Below are 13,203 nucleotides of genomic sequence, written 5' to 3'. Positions count from 1 at the left end.
TAAACCAGTGAAACGCTGGTCTCTTTATGTTAAGAGCGATGTATAAGACCTTATCCTTATAGGTTAAGTACTTAGTGCGTTAAAGCTTAAAGAAGGCCGTGAGTTAGGCAATAAACATACCTAGCTTAGCACGGTCTCCATAATACGCATTAACCTTACAATAGTCCTTATCACCTTATTCTCCTGTTGCCTGAGTGATGCTATATGACGAAGGTCCTGGAGTTGGGTTGGGTGCCGAGGATCGGACGGATCCTGTCGGCGAGGGGGATCGAACGAGTTTCGATATTGTCTAATGATACCGTTAAGAGGTAGTTAAAGTGTTAAGAATTGCCTTCGCGCAGCGTGTATGAGGACACGTGAGCATACAGGTAACCCTCGGGGTTCTTGAGTATCGGGGGTAGAGCAGAGGTCAATGTCGAACAGATCGTCAGACGGGACACAGCACTTGTACTGTATCTCCTTGAGCGCAATGTTAACTGAAGTTGACTACACCTCCTATAGAAGTGTATCTAGCTGTGACTATATACACAGGTAGTTTTCCTATCTAGGAAAGTCTGGGCGTTGTATGGTTGCCTTCGTTACGGCCCCATGCCCTGCAACGATACAACATATGCAACGGCTTATTTCCTTTTTAGGGTATCACGTGACCCGAGTCAGCCTTGCCAACGAGGCTGACTTCCTCGCTTGACCTTCCCTTCTGTGCCAGGCCCGGCAGGCCGCATGAAGGTCGGTTCGTAACAGGTAGCTATTATTAAAAGGTAGAAATATTATTAATAAAGACCTAAGTACCGTAGCCGGTAATAAATATTTAACAGCGCTCTAGCCCGTTTAGCAGTTCTCTCCGAGGGGGAGTATACTCTCTTAACGAGAAACACGACGTATTAGCCGAGGTTTATTTAGAGGTAAGAGGGGTCTTAGGAAAATTAGAAAGCCTTTATAGAATATTATTAAAGCCGTTAGTAAGAAATATATTAGTTGAAACTAAATACGTCTTAACGGTTCTTACTAAAAGGTTAGGTTTAAAGTCGTTTTAAAGAAAGGTTAGGGTAAGGTAAAAGTAATTCTATAGGCGTAATAACTATAAAGGATATAAGAGTCGATCTATTTATAGTAAATAGTATAAAAGTGTTGCTACTATTCTATAATAGGACGGATGCTAATAAGTAGAATAAAGAGGTTAGACGATAGTCTTAATGACTGCAAGGGCTGCAAGCGCCTTAAGTTGTCTATCTAAATTGCTAGAGAGAGAGAGAGAGAAGAGAGAGAGAGAGCGTCACAGACGTCTTAGCAGGTGGGAGGCACCCTCCCACTAGCCATATCAGGCTTAGTGGCGTCATGTGACAATTTGCCTTCTACCCGTCCATTCCCTCTTAACCAGTCTCATTAGTCAGTCCACACACAACCCCGCCATCGTATCTTCGTTGGCAGCTCCGTGAATCAGATGTCGGCCATATATGACTAGCCAGACCTGTAAATCACCTAGCCTAATCTATACAGGGAAGACGACCTTGACGGCGAGCTCCTCATGCCTCGCTCTACACAACCACGGACACGACTGCTAGTGGAGCTTCTTCGCAGACTCTCTCCCGACTCGGACATGTATGCTTTCGAGTTAGGGGACGGTTAGAAAGTTGCCGCTTGTCTTAGGCAGTCATACTGGCGTGCTGTCCGGTACAGTACACTCTTTCGTAGAGACCACCGCCTGAAGGGTTGCACCGTGGAACTACATTGGCAATGCCGGGGCTCTTGTCGTTCGGCGCGACAAACACCGGCCCATGGTGGCTTTACAGGTTTGCGCCCCCGTGAAGGTGCGTCTGCACATACCTGAGCCTCACCCTGCCTATCAGATCCACAGGCAAAAAGCAGTTGTAAAGCCGTATTGGGATTTGGTGCTGGAAATCTCGAGCATTACCCTTAGGTCAATACTTAAACAGCTCGCTATAATGTGGACTCAATCGAACAGCATTCTTCCCCTACCTCGAGGCTTTGCGCGCTTCGATGTCCTCTAGCATTTTGTCTACCATCAGTTGACTTGCACCCAGGTAGTTCTTCGGATCACACAGCAACCTTAAATGCGCATCGCCTACGTGCTCGGTGACCTTCTTCCGATTACGAAGGACCTCGAGCAGTGGCTGATGGCTTTCGATAGACTCTTTACAAGCTTGATAGACCACGTCATGAGCCTCCTGGCGACCTAGGAACGGTGCTAAGCCCATCATCACCGCCTCGCCGACAATGAGCCCTCTTGTTGAAGCAAGGTTAATACCCATGACATCCGTATTTACCACGAGGCCGCGGAAGGCGAAAGTGGTCTGATGCAGAGCACCCACAACCAGTACGAAAGCCTCGGGTATCGCAACCCATTCCAGATGCCACGGACCCGATGCTCGTTCGAAGTCTACCACCATGGCATCCAAAACCAACCCAGCATGGGATCGGAGTATTTTTGACGCTGCCAGCACAAGCTCGCTGGAGATGGGATTGCGCTTTTGCGGCATCGTCGATGAGGCACCACGGTGTGGTACGAAAGGCTCAGATACCTCGGCCACTTCGTTTGACGACATCACAATCAGGTCGTAGGCAATCTTCCCCAAAGTACCACCGACCAAGGCTAAGAAATTGATGATCTCAGCAACGTTGTCGCGAGCAACGTGCCATGTGATTGGTGGATCTGCGAGACCCAGCTCTTGTGCGAGACGACCGCGTACGCGAGGACCAGTGTCATCTGAGCCAAGTGACGCCAGAGTTCCGACAGCTCCACCGAATTGGACGAGGAAGCATCTCTTCCGAAGCTCGCTCAGCCTTTCTGCGTGACGCACAACGCTGGAGAGATACACGGCACATTTGTAGCCGAACGTACAGGGCAAGGCGTGCTGGAGGTGAGTACGGCCGGCCATTGGCGTGTCCCGATGCGTCCGTGAAAGCGACTGCAGGACGGAGGTGAGTTCTTCAAGATACCTTTCGACGATCTCGATCCCTTGTCGCATCTGTAAAACGGAAGCGTCATCCATGATATCTTGGGTTGTGGCACCCCAATGGATATACTTGGCGTGTTGTGCTGGTGTTTGTTCAACTAGTTGGCGGACCAGAGGCAGCACGGGGTAACCAACGATTTCTGTCTCACGTGAGAGACGTTGGAAACTGGTAGACCAGTGGTCAGAACATGCTACATAGCGGTAGTAGAGCAGGCTCACTCAATCTTTGCATCCGACAGAGCCTTCGAAATGCTCTCCCCAGTATCCGGGGGAATCACACCTGCGCGGGATTGGGCTCGCGCTAAGGCTGCCTCGACCTCTATCATCCGACGGACGTAAGCATCGTCAGAGAATACGTCGCGAATCTCAGCGGTGCCGAACAGGTCGCGAAAGACGCGAGAATCGATGGCTGAGACTGCCATATCCGACTATCCATGTGTTTGCTCGGCTTCTTGGGCTTTGTCGCGAGTGTGCCAGGACAGTTATATACGAAAATCAAATCCTCTGTGAACCGAGACGTGATGCTCCGCGTTACATGTGGGCTTGAATCCTGCCATTCATGGGTGATGTTCGGCAACAGTGGGAGCAAGTTGCCGGACACTGCCTAGTTAGTGAGATCGGTATTAGATTTCCGAGCTTGAGCTAGATTGCTGGTCGGCGCCGTCATGCGGCCGCGGCTTCGGTCTACCTTCATCATCATCTAGGCAAACCATTGTTCCGTTCCGGATAGGTTGGACGTTAATCTAACTGTTTTCGCCGTTTTCGATTTCCCGCACTTCCTATCCTCGGGATGTCGTGCCCTTCGAAGTCGCCACAGACGCCTCCCGGAACAGTGGTGGAAGCTGGTTTTTGGAAAGGAGGTGAATGACGGAGACGCAGTTTACCCGCATTTAGCGTCTTGGCGAGGAAAATATCACCAATACTAGCGCAGTAATGATTCAACGACTAGTAATAATAACGTGATCACTCGTGAAACCTCGTGTACATTCGTGGGCATTGGCGGATGTTCGCAGATAATCGCGAGTAAGCATAAGCACTTATAGGTAGGGTCTACTGTTAAAGGAATAAAATAGGCTAAGACCTCGAGTCGCATTACGCCTATAGATAAGTAATAAACTGTAACGAACCGACCTCCATGCGGCCTGCCGGACCTAGCGCAGAAAGGAAGGTCAAGCGAGGAAGACAGCCTCGATAGCAAGGCTGGCTCGGGTCACGTAATACCCTAAATAGGAAATAAGCCGTTGCATGCGTTGCACCGTTATTGTCAGGAACGCCTAGATGGGCTTAGCGCTCTAGGCCTATATAGCTTGCTCCTCGCATGCGAACCCTCCTCGTTCCGCATGCTTTGAGTCTTCGTCGATAGCTAGATAGATATTAGCTTATACACCCCTTTTTACATCTCGAGTACCGCCATTCCTGACAGTTATAAGGCGAGGGGCCGCAATAAAGGCAACCATATAACGCCTAGACTTTCCTAGATAGGAAAACTACCTGTATATATAGTTACAGCTAGATACACCTCTATAGGAGGTGTAGTTAACTTCAGTTATTATTGCGCTTAAGGAGATACAGTATAAGTGCTGTATCCCGTCTGACGATTTATTCGGCATTAACCTCTACTCTACCTCCGATAATCAAGAACCCCGAGGGTTACCTGTGTGCCTACGTGTCCTCGTACACGCTGCGCGGAGGTAATTCTTAATATAAACCTCTTAATTAACTGCTAGTAAAGCCCGTCCCTATTAAGAAAGTAATGAAATAACCTAGCGATATAAGTCTATAGTATAACCTTATAGCACCTTAGTACACCTAACTTACCGTAGCTCTTTATAAATTAGAGTTAACCCTATTAATTTTATAATACTATGATGGGGCTGAGAGAGAGGTCAGGGGTTGGCAAGGCTGGCCACTTCTCTGGACAATGTCCAGCGTAGCAACCGAGCGTTCTGATTGGCTGGCACTCTAGCGCAAGGCTGCGCTTCTTTTCCTTCTTTTACTTACTTTACGGATAGCACACAGACAACCAAGAAGCCAGACAGCAACATATGCAATACAGACACTCTACTCGAGACCTTTACGCCGCTCCTTCAAGGTGTAGTGTGTGGTATGGTTTGAGAGGCCCTGCCAGCCGCCACACGAGAGGCATACCCGTCTGGCAATGAAGCCTCGCCCCAGTTCAATACTACTGCCATCACTACCATAATTATATATAATATACTAATCGATACGCCTTACCTAGGCGACTCGATACATCAAGGGTTCGACAAAAAAGGATGGCGTGGTGGTGGCGGGAGTGGTGGAACAACTTAGCGACACAATCTTACGGCACTTTGGCGGATGCGGCTGGCTGGATTGGCTAGCTTCGTGCAGCCTCGCCCACAATCTTACGACATTGTCGGGGTCCTCCTGGATAGGGTTTTTATGCAGGCGGATTGACCATGAGAAACTAGAGTGCACGCGTACACGCACACACGGAACCAGGTCATGCATGGCCCGCGCGCAGGGAGTGAGGCAGTTTCGAGAAACCAAGATGTGGTATTTCCGAGCGCGGTCTCTGATGCGCTTGCCGTCGCTTCATCGTAACAAGCTCGAGATGTAAACCGACAAAGGAGATGTGCTCCCAATCACAGCGAAGCTTGGGTAATGCTTCGCATCCGCCATGCTCTTGCGTGTCGCGAAGACAGGGGGTATCGAAAAATCGAGGTAGGCCGAACGCGCCCAGCCCAAACGAAGACCGCAGCTATTGTACATTGCTTGCCTTCTGTTTTGCGTCGACCCCGTCGAGGGAACCCAGCTAGCAAGCCAGAACAAGGAAAATTAAAACCTACTAGAGAGCTCAAATTCGGGTCAGGCCGGCTCACCCAGATCGTGCCACTCTAAATGCCCCCGTACTGGCAACGAAAAAGGGATCGGAAAAGAGGACACTAGTAGTGGAAAAGCTGGCTGAAACGCGGGAAAGCACGGCCGCACGGCGGATGCGAAGCGAGTAACTTTTCTCAACTGTTTCCGAAGAATTTGTTGCTTCTATCCGTGCGACTCCCTACGGGGCTCTGCATTGACGGGTAGAGCCTCTCAAGCAGGATGGAGGCCAAAGCATGCTTATTCGCAACCATGGGCCCCTACAGGCCAAATGTCCACAGTACATAGTCCTTTCTGCTGTTGAATGGTACGTATGTTATCATCTAGGCAGCGGCGTATAAAGCAATCCACATTTAAAAGACCAATGGATATCAGCTACATTACACCTAGCAGGAGAGAGCTTCGATTGAAGACAATGCTGTTCACAGTTAGTGGCCGGGCTTGTAGGTGGCGGTGACCCCCGACTACCTGCTTTTCCGCCAAAATCCCCATATGCGTTGAAAAACCTCGCGTGTGACATGGATTGGCGTTCAGCAAGTGTACAAGTTCGCAGAAGTTTGCCACGCAACCTGTCTATCTGGCTCAATTTAATGAAACACATGCCACATGACTAACCTCCAGCAACGTCTTTCGACCGGTCAACAAAGCTTTCGTCAGTAAAGGGCTCTTCTGCTTTCAAAAGATGTTGCCGTCAGGAAAGGTATATGCCAACACTGGTGGATCCAGCGGTATCGGCTTTGCAACTGCCAGATACGTCTCAGAGCGAGGTGGGACTGTTTGTATTGCCGATGTCAATCCAGTCACGCTGGCCGAAAAAGAATCTTACTTTTCTCAACAATCCGTACCGTTCATGGTAACCAAAGTGGACGTCTCCAACAGGGACGAAGTCGACAGATAGATTGAGAGCATAATTGAGAAGTTTGGCCGTCTCGACGGAGCGGCGAATGTCGCCGGAATCATCGGCAAGAACCACGGGCTACAGCCCCTCCAAGATCTCGAGGACAGCGAATGGCAGAGAATAATTGCTGTGAACTTAACCGGTCGCATGAATTGTCTCAGAGCAGAGCTCAAACACGTGGCAGTTCATGGCTCCATCGTCAATATTGCCTCGATCCACGGTACAAAAGGTAAATAAGCCTGTTGCTCTGCTGAGTTCCACAAAACTAACTAGTCTAGGAATCGCAAACCACGCAGCGTATGCTGCCAGCAAGCACGGAGTGATTGGTCTCAGTCGGGCCGCCTCTCAGGAGAACGGAAAGCGTGAGGTGCGAGTTAATGCTGTCGCTCCTGGGGCCATCTACAGGCCGATGATGCAGGGATGGATCGATGCTGCCGGAATACCTTCTGATGAGATGGATGAGGCTTGTGCTTTTAATCGTCAAGGAACACCTGAAGAAGTAGCAGCTGTAATCGGCTTCCTACTTGGACCTGAGAGCACTTATGTTAGCGGTGCAGTCTATCCGGTCGATGGGGCATGGTCCTAGTTCTTTTTGACATTCAGGCTCTATATCCTACCACAACGTTCGCATGAAAAGAGCTTGAGTGTTGGGGCCAGTGCTTCCTTTTGAACAAACATTCCTCAAGACCTCGTCCCGGATGGGGGGAGCTCTGCCAGTAATTGTGCTCATCAAGTCCTATAGATAAACCATTGCATCCACTCTTTCACAAGCTGTCCCGTGCTTGTGACGAACATCAAAGAAGCCAGTTCCAGCGCGGTGCGGATTGCCGGAAGATATTATTGCCTGAAGTGTAAGGAAAGGAGATACATACTGAGAACGGGACTCTCAGCGAGATCGCTTCTTGCGCAGCGGAGCTCCAAGGCCCAGGGTATCTAATTCTGGTTTAATGAAAGACTTTGTAAAGCTCGCTATATCAGCCTTGACGGCTATAAATGGCATACAAGTCTCCTCGTCAACATGTTGCGCTGCCCAATTGCATCATCAGGAGAAACACCTCGCTGACTCGATCCTGCTTTCCAAGATACGGATACCAGTGGAGCCGAGGAAAGTCAAACAGTAACATTACCGAAGAACGAGCGTTCAATCTGTTACCACCTGAGGAGTCTCGACATCATCAAGGGATGCCTTCTTCAAGGCTCTCGGAACCCTGAAAACACGCCACCCCTGTTCACCCCAACCTAGGCATTACCTACCTCGATAGGCTGGGTACCACGTGTCACTTCGACATGCAGAGCACGGTCTGTCGAAGTCCGCTTATTCTGGACTTCTTCGACAGTGATCCGCTTCTCACGAGCTTCGTCAATGAGTCTGTCCAATCTAGACTCACCCGGCCTGGTGTTCCAGGGCTTCGGGCCCTCCTTTGAGAACAAGAACTCGATTTCCTCAAGTGACTTGTTGCAAGTTTCGGGATAGGTGAAATAGAATTGTACCGCCGCAAGGACCTGGAGTCACTAGGTTAGCCATTGCGAACCTGGAAACCTTCAGGCGGCTCTTGGGTACTTACACACATGCATCCAAACACAATAAACATGCCATACTTGATATTCTGGAATCCGGGAGGGATATAAAGACCCAATGCGAAATTGAACAGCCAAATGCCAACCCCCATAATACTCATACCGACGGAGCGAGTTTCCAGACTCCATACTTCTGCAGCATAGACCCATACCACCGGGGCCAGTGTCAGGGCATAGATGATAACCAGCAGGTATGAAAATGCAATGACTGCATTAGCCTTCCCTCCAGTGACCTATAGCACAGCATTAGAGACGGATCTATAGAGCCCAGGAAGGTAACATACTTTGATCAACACGTTCGGATTGGCCCCCACACCCCCCGGAACATTTTCACCATGGGAGAGAATACCGCCAACCACGAAGTGACAGGCAGCCATTCCGAGGACTCCATACACAAGGAGAGGCCTTCGGCCGACCTTGTCGACGAAGAAGAAAATGCAGGTGGTGAAGATGATGAATAGTGCATACTGGACACCCGAGGCGATGAGGTTAACGTTGCCTGTAAGCCCGGCCATCATGAAGATGTAGACTACGTACTAGGAAAGGTGTCAGTATTCCCGCCGAGGGTTGAATGTTCAGAGACTTACATATGTCATGACGTTCGCGCCACTGTTCTGTTGCCACATACCGATAGTGAAGCCGACCAGTGTGCGTTTCCACATTCCATTTTCCACGAACCGTCGCCATCCACGGTGCGCCCCCGATCTTTCGGCCGCGATTGTTTCGGTAATATCTTCCCATTCCGCAACAACAAGAGGGTCCTGGGCGTTTCCCTTTGCGTGAATTTTGGCGAGGATGTTGATGGCCTCGTCCGGGCGGTCTACCTTTGCAAGCCAACGCGGAGATCTGGGGAGGAAGGGCAGTCCAATAATGAGGAAGACGCATGGGACAAATTGAATGGCCCAGGCTGTTCGGAAAGACGCCGTGCCTTTGATGAAGGAGCATCCATATCCAATGAAAAACATGATCAAGATACCCCAATCTATAAATATGAGCTGTGAAATGTTTGAGAAAGCGTGCTACTTACTGATAGCAAGCTGTTGAATAACAATAACGCCTCCTCGTTTCTCCTTCCGAGAGATCTCTGCGAGGTAAACAGGAACTTGGCAGCTGGTGATGCCAACAGTGATGCCGTTCAGGATACGCCCTGCGATGAGCGAGCCAATACCAGTGGTCGCTGCCTGGACAGCCGTGCCGATAAGCCAAAAAATGCAGGCGAACATTATCGAATCTCGGCGGCCGATTTTGTTCGAAAGGGGGCCTGCGACGATTGAGCCCACCACAGATCCTGCGGCAAGACTTGAGCCAATGGCACCTTGGACGACTCCGGCAGGTTTGTCAAAGTAGTCGTTGTATTGCTGCGTTCCAATAATGGCCGACATGGACGAAATATCAAAACCAAAGAGCATGCCACCCATGGTGGCAATGAACGCCACCATGTAGGTGTTGTAGATCTTGGGAAGCTTCATGGTCCACATCGAGGGTTAGTAATGCTGCTTGAGTCACCTAAATTTGGAGTCAAGAAGACTGAGGGAGGGTGTAAACTGATCAGCGTATCTGATGAAGGCTGCCGTGCCTTTATGCATTCTTCATTCCTTCATTTGACAACCCGCAGTCATGGAGAACCGCGGGGTCGGGAAGAAGCCGTGCCCTTCCTCGAACGAGCGGTGTCCGCGAATTGCCAAATGAACGGTTGATTTGCGTGGCTCCACCAACGGAAAAGCGATGGAAAATAAGCGTGCAAGGGAAGTGCAAACGCGGCAACGGAAAAGCTAGCCTCACCCCTAGGAGGTTCCAGTGCCGGCTTTTGGGCGCGATAGACTGGGACCGCCGGAGGAGAAAGAAAGAACGTGCGTATGTACGGACTCGCAAGGATGCAATAGCCATCAAACGGCGAGTGCGGCCTGTGCTCTCCCGAGAACGATCAGGGAAGGGTGACGAATAGTCCAGCGTCTCTGGGCTTCAGTATGCTAGGTAGCGCGTCCCACTACGCCTCCCTGGTGTACCATTCATTCCTCACCCGGAAGGACGCTGTTTACGGAAAAAGGGTGTTAATACCATGGTGGCAGGGTAATTTGCAGCTTTATTGAACGATGGGTGATTCGGTAGAAGGGATAAGACTTTACGCGTATTTGTAGACTTATACAGAGGTTCAGGCTAAGTCAGGATGTATTGCAGCCATAGTCCTCGCCGTGCACTTGACCCCGACTTGGTAATGTCGATCTCTATCTACCATTCTCGAAGCTCACCACCTGGTCCTTCAAAGGTAGGAATCGTCCACGCTTTGGCGTTCTTCGACAATTCCCTCACCCGCACCTCATCAACCTCGATACCTAGCCCGGGCCCGGTCAAGATATCAATATATCCATCTTTAACAGCCCAAACATCTGGGTTTGAGATGTAGGTAGCCAGATCCTGGCCCGTATTGTTGTAGTGCATCCCTAGACTCATCTCCTGGATTGTAAAGGAAGGCGAGGCAGTGTCTATTTGTATATTTGCCGCTAAGGCAATTGGTCCCAGAGGGCAATGAGGTGCCAAGGCAACATCATACGTCTCACACATGGCTGCAATTCGCTTCATCTCAGATATTCCACCAATGTGGCAGATGTCAGGCTGTAAAATATCCACACACCCAGCTTCAAGAAAAGGCTTTACGTCCCATCGATTGTAAAGGCGTTCTCCGAGAGCGATGGGACAGCTCACGAGGCTCGCGAGTTCCTTGATAGCGGAAATATTCTCAGAGAGCAAAGGTTCTTCGATAAACAACGGCCTGTGTTCTTCGAGAGCCTTTGCCAACTGTTTTGCCATGGGTTTGTGAAGTCTGCCATGGAAGTCAAGGGCGCAATCGATACCGAGAGCCTTGACGGCCTTGAGACGCTCAACGACGCTGTCGATCATGGACGGCGAATCGAGCCAGCCAACGCCTTCGGTGGCATTCATCTTGACAGCGTGGAATCCCTGATCAATGCGAGCTTGACTGTCCACTGAGTCAGTTTTCGATCCGGGTCCGCTTTCGATGAGACGTACGCTTGGGCGGTGACATCGTGGGGTCGATCGCCACCGACCCATGAATAGACCTGTATCTTGTTCCTGACTCTGCCTCCGAGGAGCTGATATATAGGAATGTTGAGTTTTCTCGCTAGACGGCTGGTTAGTACGGTGTAGGAGACATGTCACATGGCCGAGAAATCACCCTTCAGATCCCATAGGGCAATATCAATCCCGGACAAGGCGCTCATCAGTACTGGGCCGCCCCGGTAGAAGCCTCCCCGCCATGACATCTGCCATATTTGTTCAATGTCGCTGCGTGATAGGTTAGCGTGCTCTCGGGTTGATAAGCCATCCGACATGACTTACTCTGCATCCATTCCACGGTACTTTTCGGACCACGCGTCTAGACAGCCTTCAACTGCTTGGGTGTGGCCTTCTAAAGACGCTTCCCCCCATCCGAAATTGCCTGCTTCGTCCACGACCTTCACGAATAACCAACGAGGGGGCACTCGAAAGTATTCTAGGACCGCGATCTTACCCATCTTCGCGAGGAGGTGTGCAAGAATACTGATGTGACGGATCAAACTGAGAATCGAATACCCTCTGCTTGGACGATCAAGGCCGCGTAGAAGCTCTCAAAGTCCATTCGAAAAGAGGGATCGAAAGCTAAGCCATTGGCCCTGTCTTGAGGAACCCTGTTGCCTTTTCCACCTATTTTCCGACCGAGCCGCCGCTGTCTCCACATTTCAGAACTGGTCCGGAGTATGTTTGAACGGATAAGCGGAGATATGGTTGGCCTACCATATGATGCTACTTGTCCGAGCGCGTCCAGTGGAGCCTGGTGCATCATTATCTCTCTCACTCAATTCGGAGGACATGGTGAATTCACAGGGGTCGGGGGCGATGCCCAACTATGTCGTTACGAAGGCCTATGGTTACGATAATATACAAGCGTGTCTAGAACGCGCTATCTTATGACGCCCTTGGCGGCGTCATTTGCAGACCATCAGGAAACCTTCCCAATCACAGACATTGAGAATGCCACCCCGCTAGATCACTACAAAGGTACATAGTTGCTCTCTCGCTTCGCATCTCTCCCTTCTGCTGACCAGACAGCCCACTATGTACAATAAAGAGATAGCCGTTGCAACGATCCCTTGCTTCTGGCCTTTGGACCCTCCACATAGCAGGGAGGATTCGAGGTTTGCGACATCGCCTCTTTTTCTGTCAGAGGCTGCACAGGGCACCCAAGGGCCCGATGCCGTCCAACTCTTGCCATTTCGCGATGTGCGGTGCAGCTCCCCCAAGACCCTATGAACTCCCGCCACCATATGCTGCACCTTTGACTTCTTGCTTCGCCCCTGTTGCAATGGACAGAGCTTGCGAAAGTCCCACAGGAAGCACTGTCATGTCGTTGATGACAGAAATCTCGAACATGTTAGCATGAAGTAGAGGGAGACGAGGATGGACAGACCATATGGAAGCCGATTTCGGCGTATTTGCGCGCAACGTCACCATTTGGGCAATAGATTCCAGTCTTCTTCCCGGCATGTTCTGCCGCGGTTTTAATCTTCAAGATGGCATCTTCAAGTTGCTGATCAAATGCTCCGCGAACAGTGTGACCTATATTGTTGCCCAGGTCAAAGGGTCCAAGGAACAAGACATCGATTCCTTCGACTTGGGCTATTTCATCAACCTGAGGACGGAATCAGCGCGGGAAGAAGCTCGAAACCGTACAATTTCTTCTCACGTTGTCCAGCGCCTCCTGCGTTTCGATTTGAACAATGGTCAAGAGATTGTCGTTGGCGTGTTCGAGGTAGGCTAAGCCACTTAGATCGCCAGTGCTGCTGAATGCGCTCATTGAAAATGGGCTTCCGAATCCTCGCCGACCCTGTGGTGGAA

At 50.4% G+C, this 13,203-nt stretch overlaps 5 protein-coding genes across 5 annotated transcripts; 1 reads left to right on the top strand and 4 right to left on the bottom strand.

The window, feature by feature from the left end:
• Positions 1–1,973: 1,973 nt before the first annotated feature.
• On the bottom strand, positions 1,974–3,397 carry A1O7_01810 (3-carboxy-cis,cis-muconate cycloisomerase; the record flags this gene model as incomplete). The annotated part of the gene is made up of 2 exons (XM_007755846.1): positions 1,974–3,141; positions 3,195–3,397. 2 exons carry the CDS (start codon positions 3,395–3,397, stop codon positions 1,974–1,976), a joined length of 1,371 nt encoding a protein of 456 aa, XP_007754036.1.
• Positions 3,398–6,516: 3,119 nt separating this feature from the next.
• On the top strand, positions 6,517–6,732 carry A1O7_01809 (uncharacterized protein; the record flags this gene model as incomplete). Its single annotated transcript, XM_007755845.1, has 1 exon — positions 6,517–6,732. One exon carries the CDS (start codon positions 6,517–6,519, stop codon positions 6,730–6,732), a length of 216 nt encoding a protein of 71 aa, XP_007754035.1.
• Positions 6,733–7,971: 1,239 nt separating this feature from the next.
• A1O7_01808 (uncharacterized protein) lies at positions 7,972–9,779 on the bottom strand (the record flags this gene model as incomplete). Its single annotated transcript, XM_007755844.1, has 5 exons — positions 7,972–8,235; positions 8,298–8,543; positions 8,595–8,846; positions 8,898–9,292; positions 9,338–9,779. 5 exons carry the CDS (start codon positions 9,777–9,779, stop codon positions 7,972–7,974), a joined length of 1,599 nt encoding a protein of 532 aa, XP_007754034.1.
• Positions 9,780–10,539: 760 nt separating this feature from the next.
• Positions 10,540–11,843, bottom strand: A1O7_01807 (galactonate dehydratase; the record flags this gene model as incomplete). The annotated part of the gene is made up of 4 exons (XM_007755843.1): positions 10,540–11,287; positions 11,338–11,449; positions 11,504–11,613; positions 11,668–11,843. 4 exons carry the CDS (start codon positions 11,841–11,843, stop codon positions 10,540–10,542), a joined length of 1,146 nt encoding a protein of 381 aa, XP_007754033.1.
• Positions 11,844–12,612: 769 nt separating this feature from the next.
• A1O7_01806 (2,4-dihydroxyhept-2-ene-1,7-dioic acid aldolase) lies at positions 12,613–13,162 on the bottom strand (the record flags this gene model as incomplete). Its single annotated transcript, XM_007755842.1, has 3 exons — positions 12,613–12,729; positions 12,776–12,997; positions 13,052–13,162. 3 exons carry the CDS (start codon positions 13,160–13,162, stop codon positions 12,613–12,615), a joined length of 450 nt encoding a protein of 149 aa, XP_007754032.1.
• Between the last annotated feature and the right edge of the window lie 41 nt (positions 13,163–13,203).

Source organism: Cladophialophora yegresii (assembly GCF_000585515.1).
Source record: "Cladophialophora yegresii CBS 114405 chromosome Unknown aczIN-supercont1.1, whole genome shotgun sequence".
Lineage (NCBI taxonomy): Eukaryota > Fungi > Ascomycota > Eurotiomycetes > Chaetothyriales > Herpotrichiellaceae > Cladophialophora > Cladophialophora yegresii.
The sequence above is the reverse complement of the archived record's forward strand: the minus strand, read 5'-3'. Positions and strand labels throughout refer to the sequence as shown.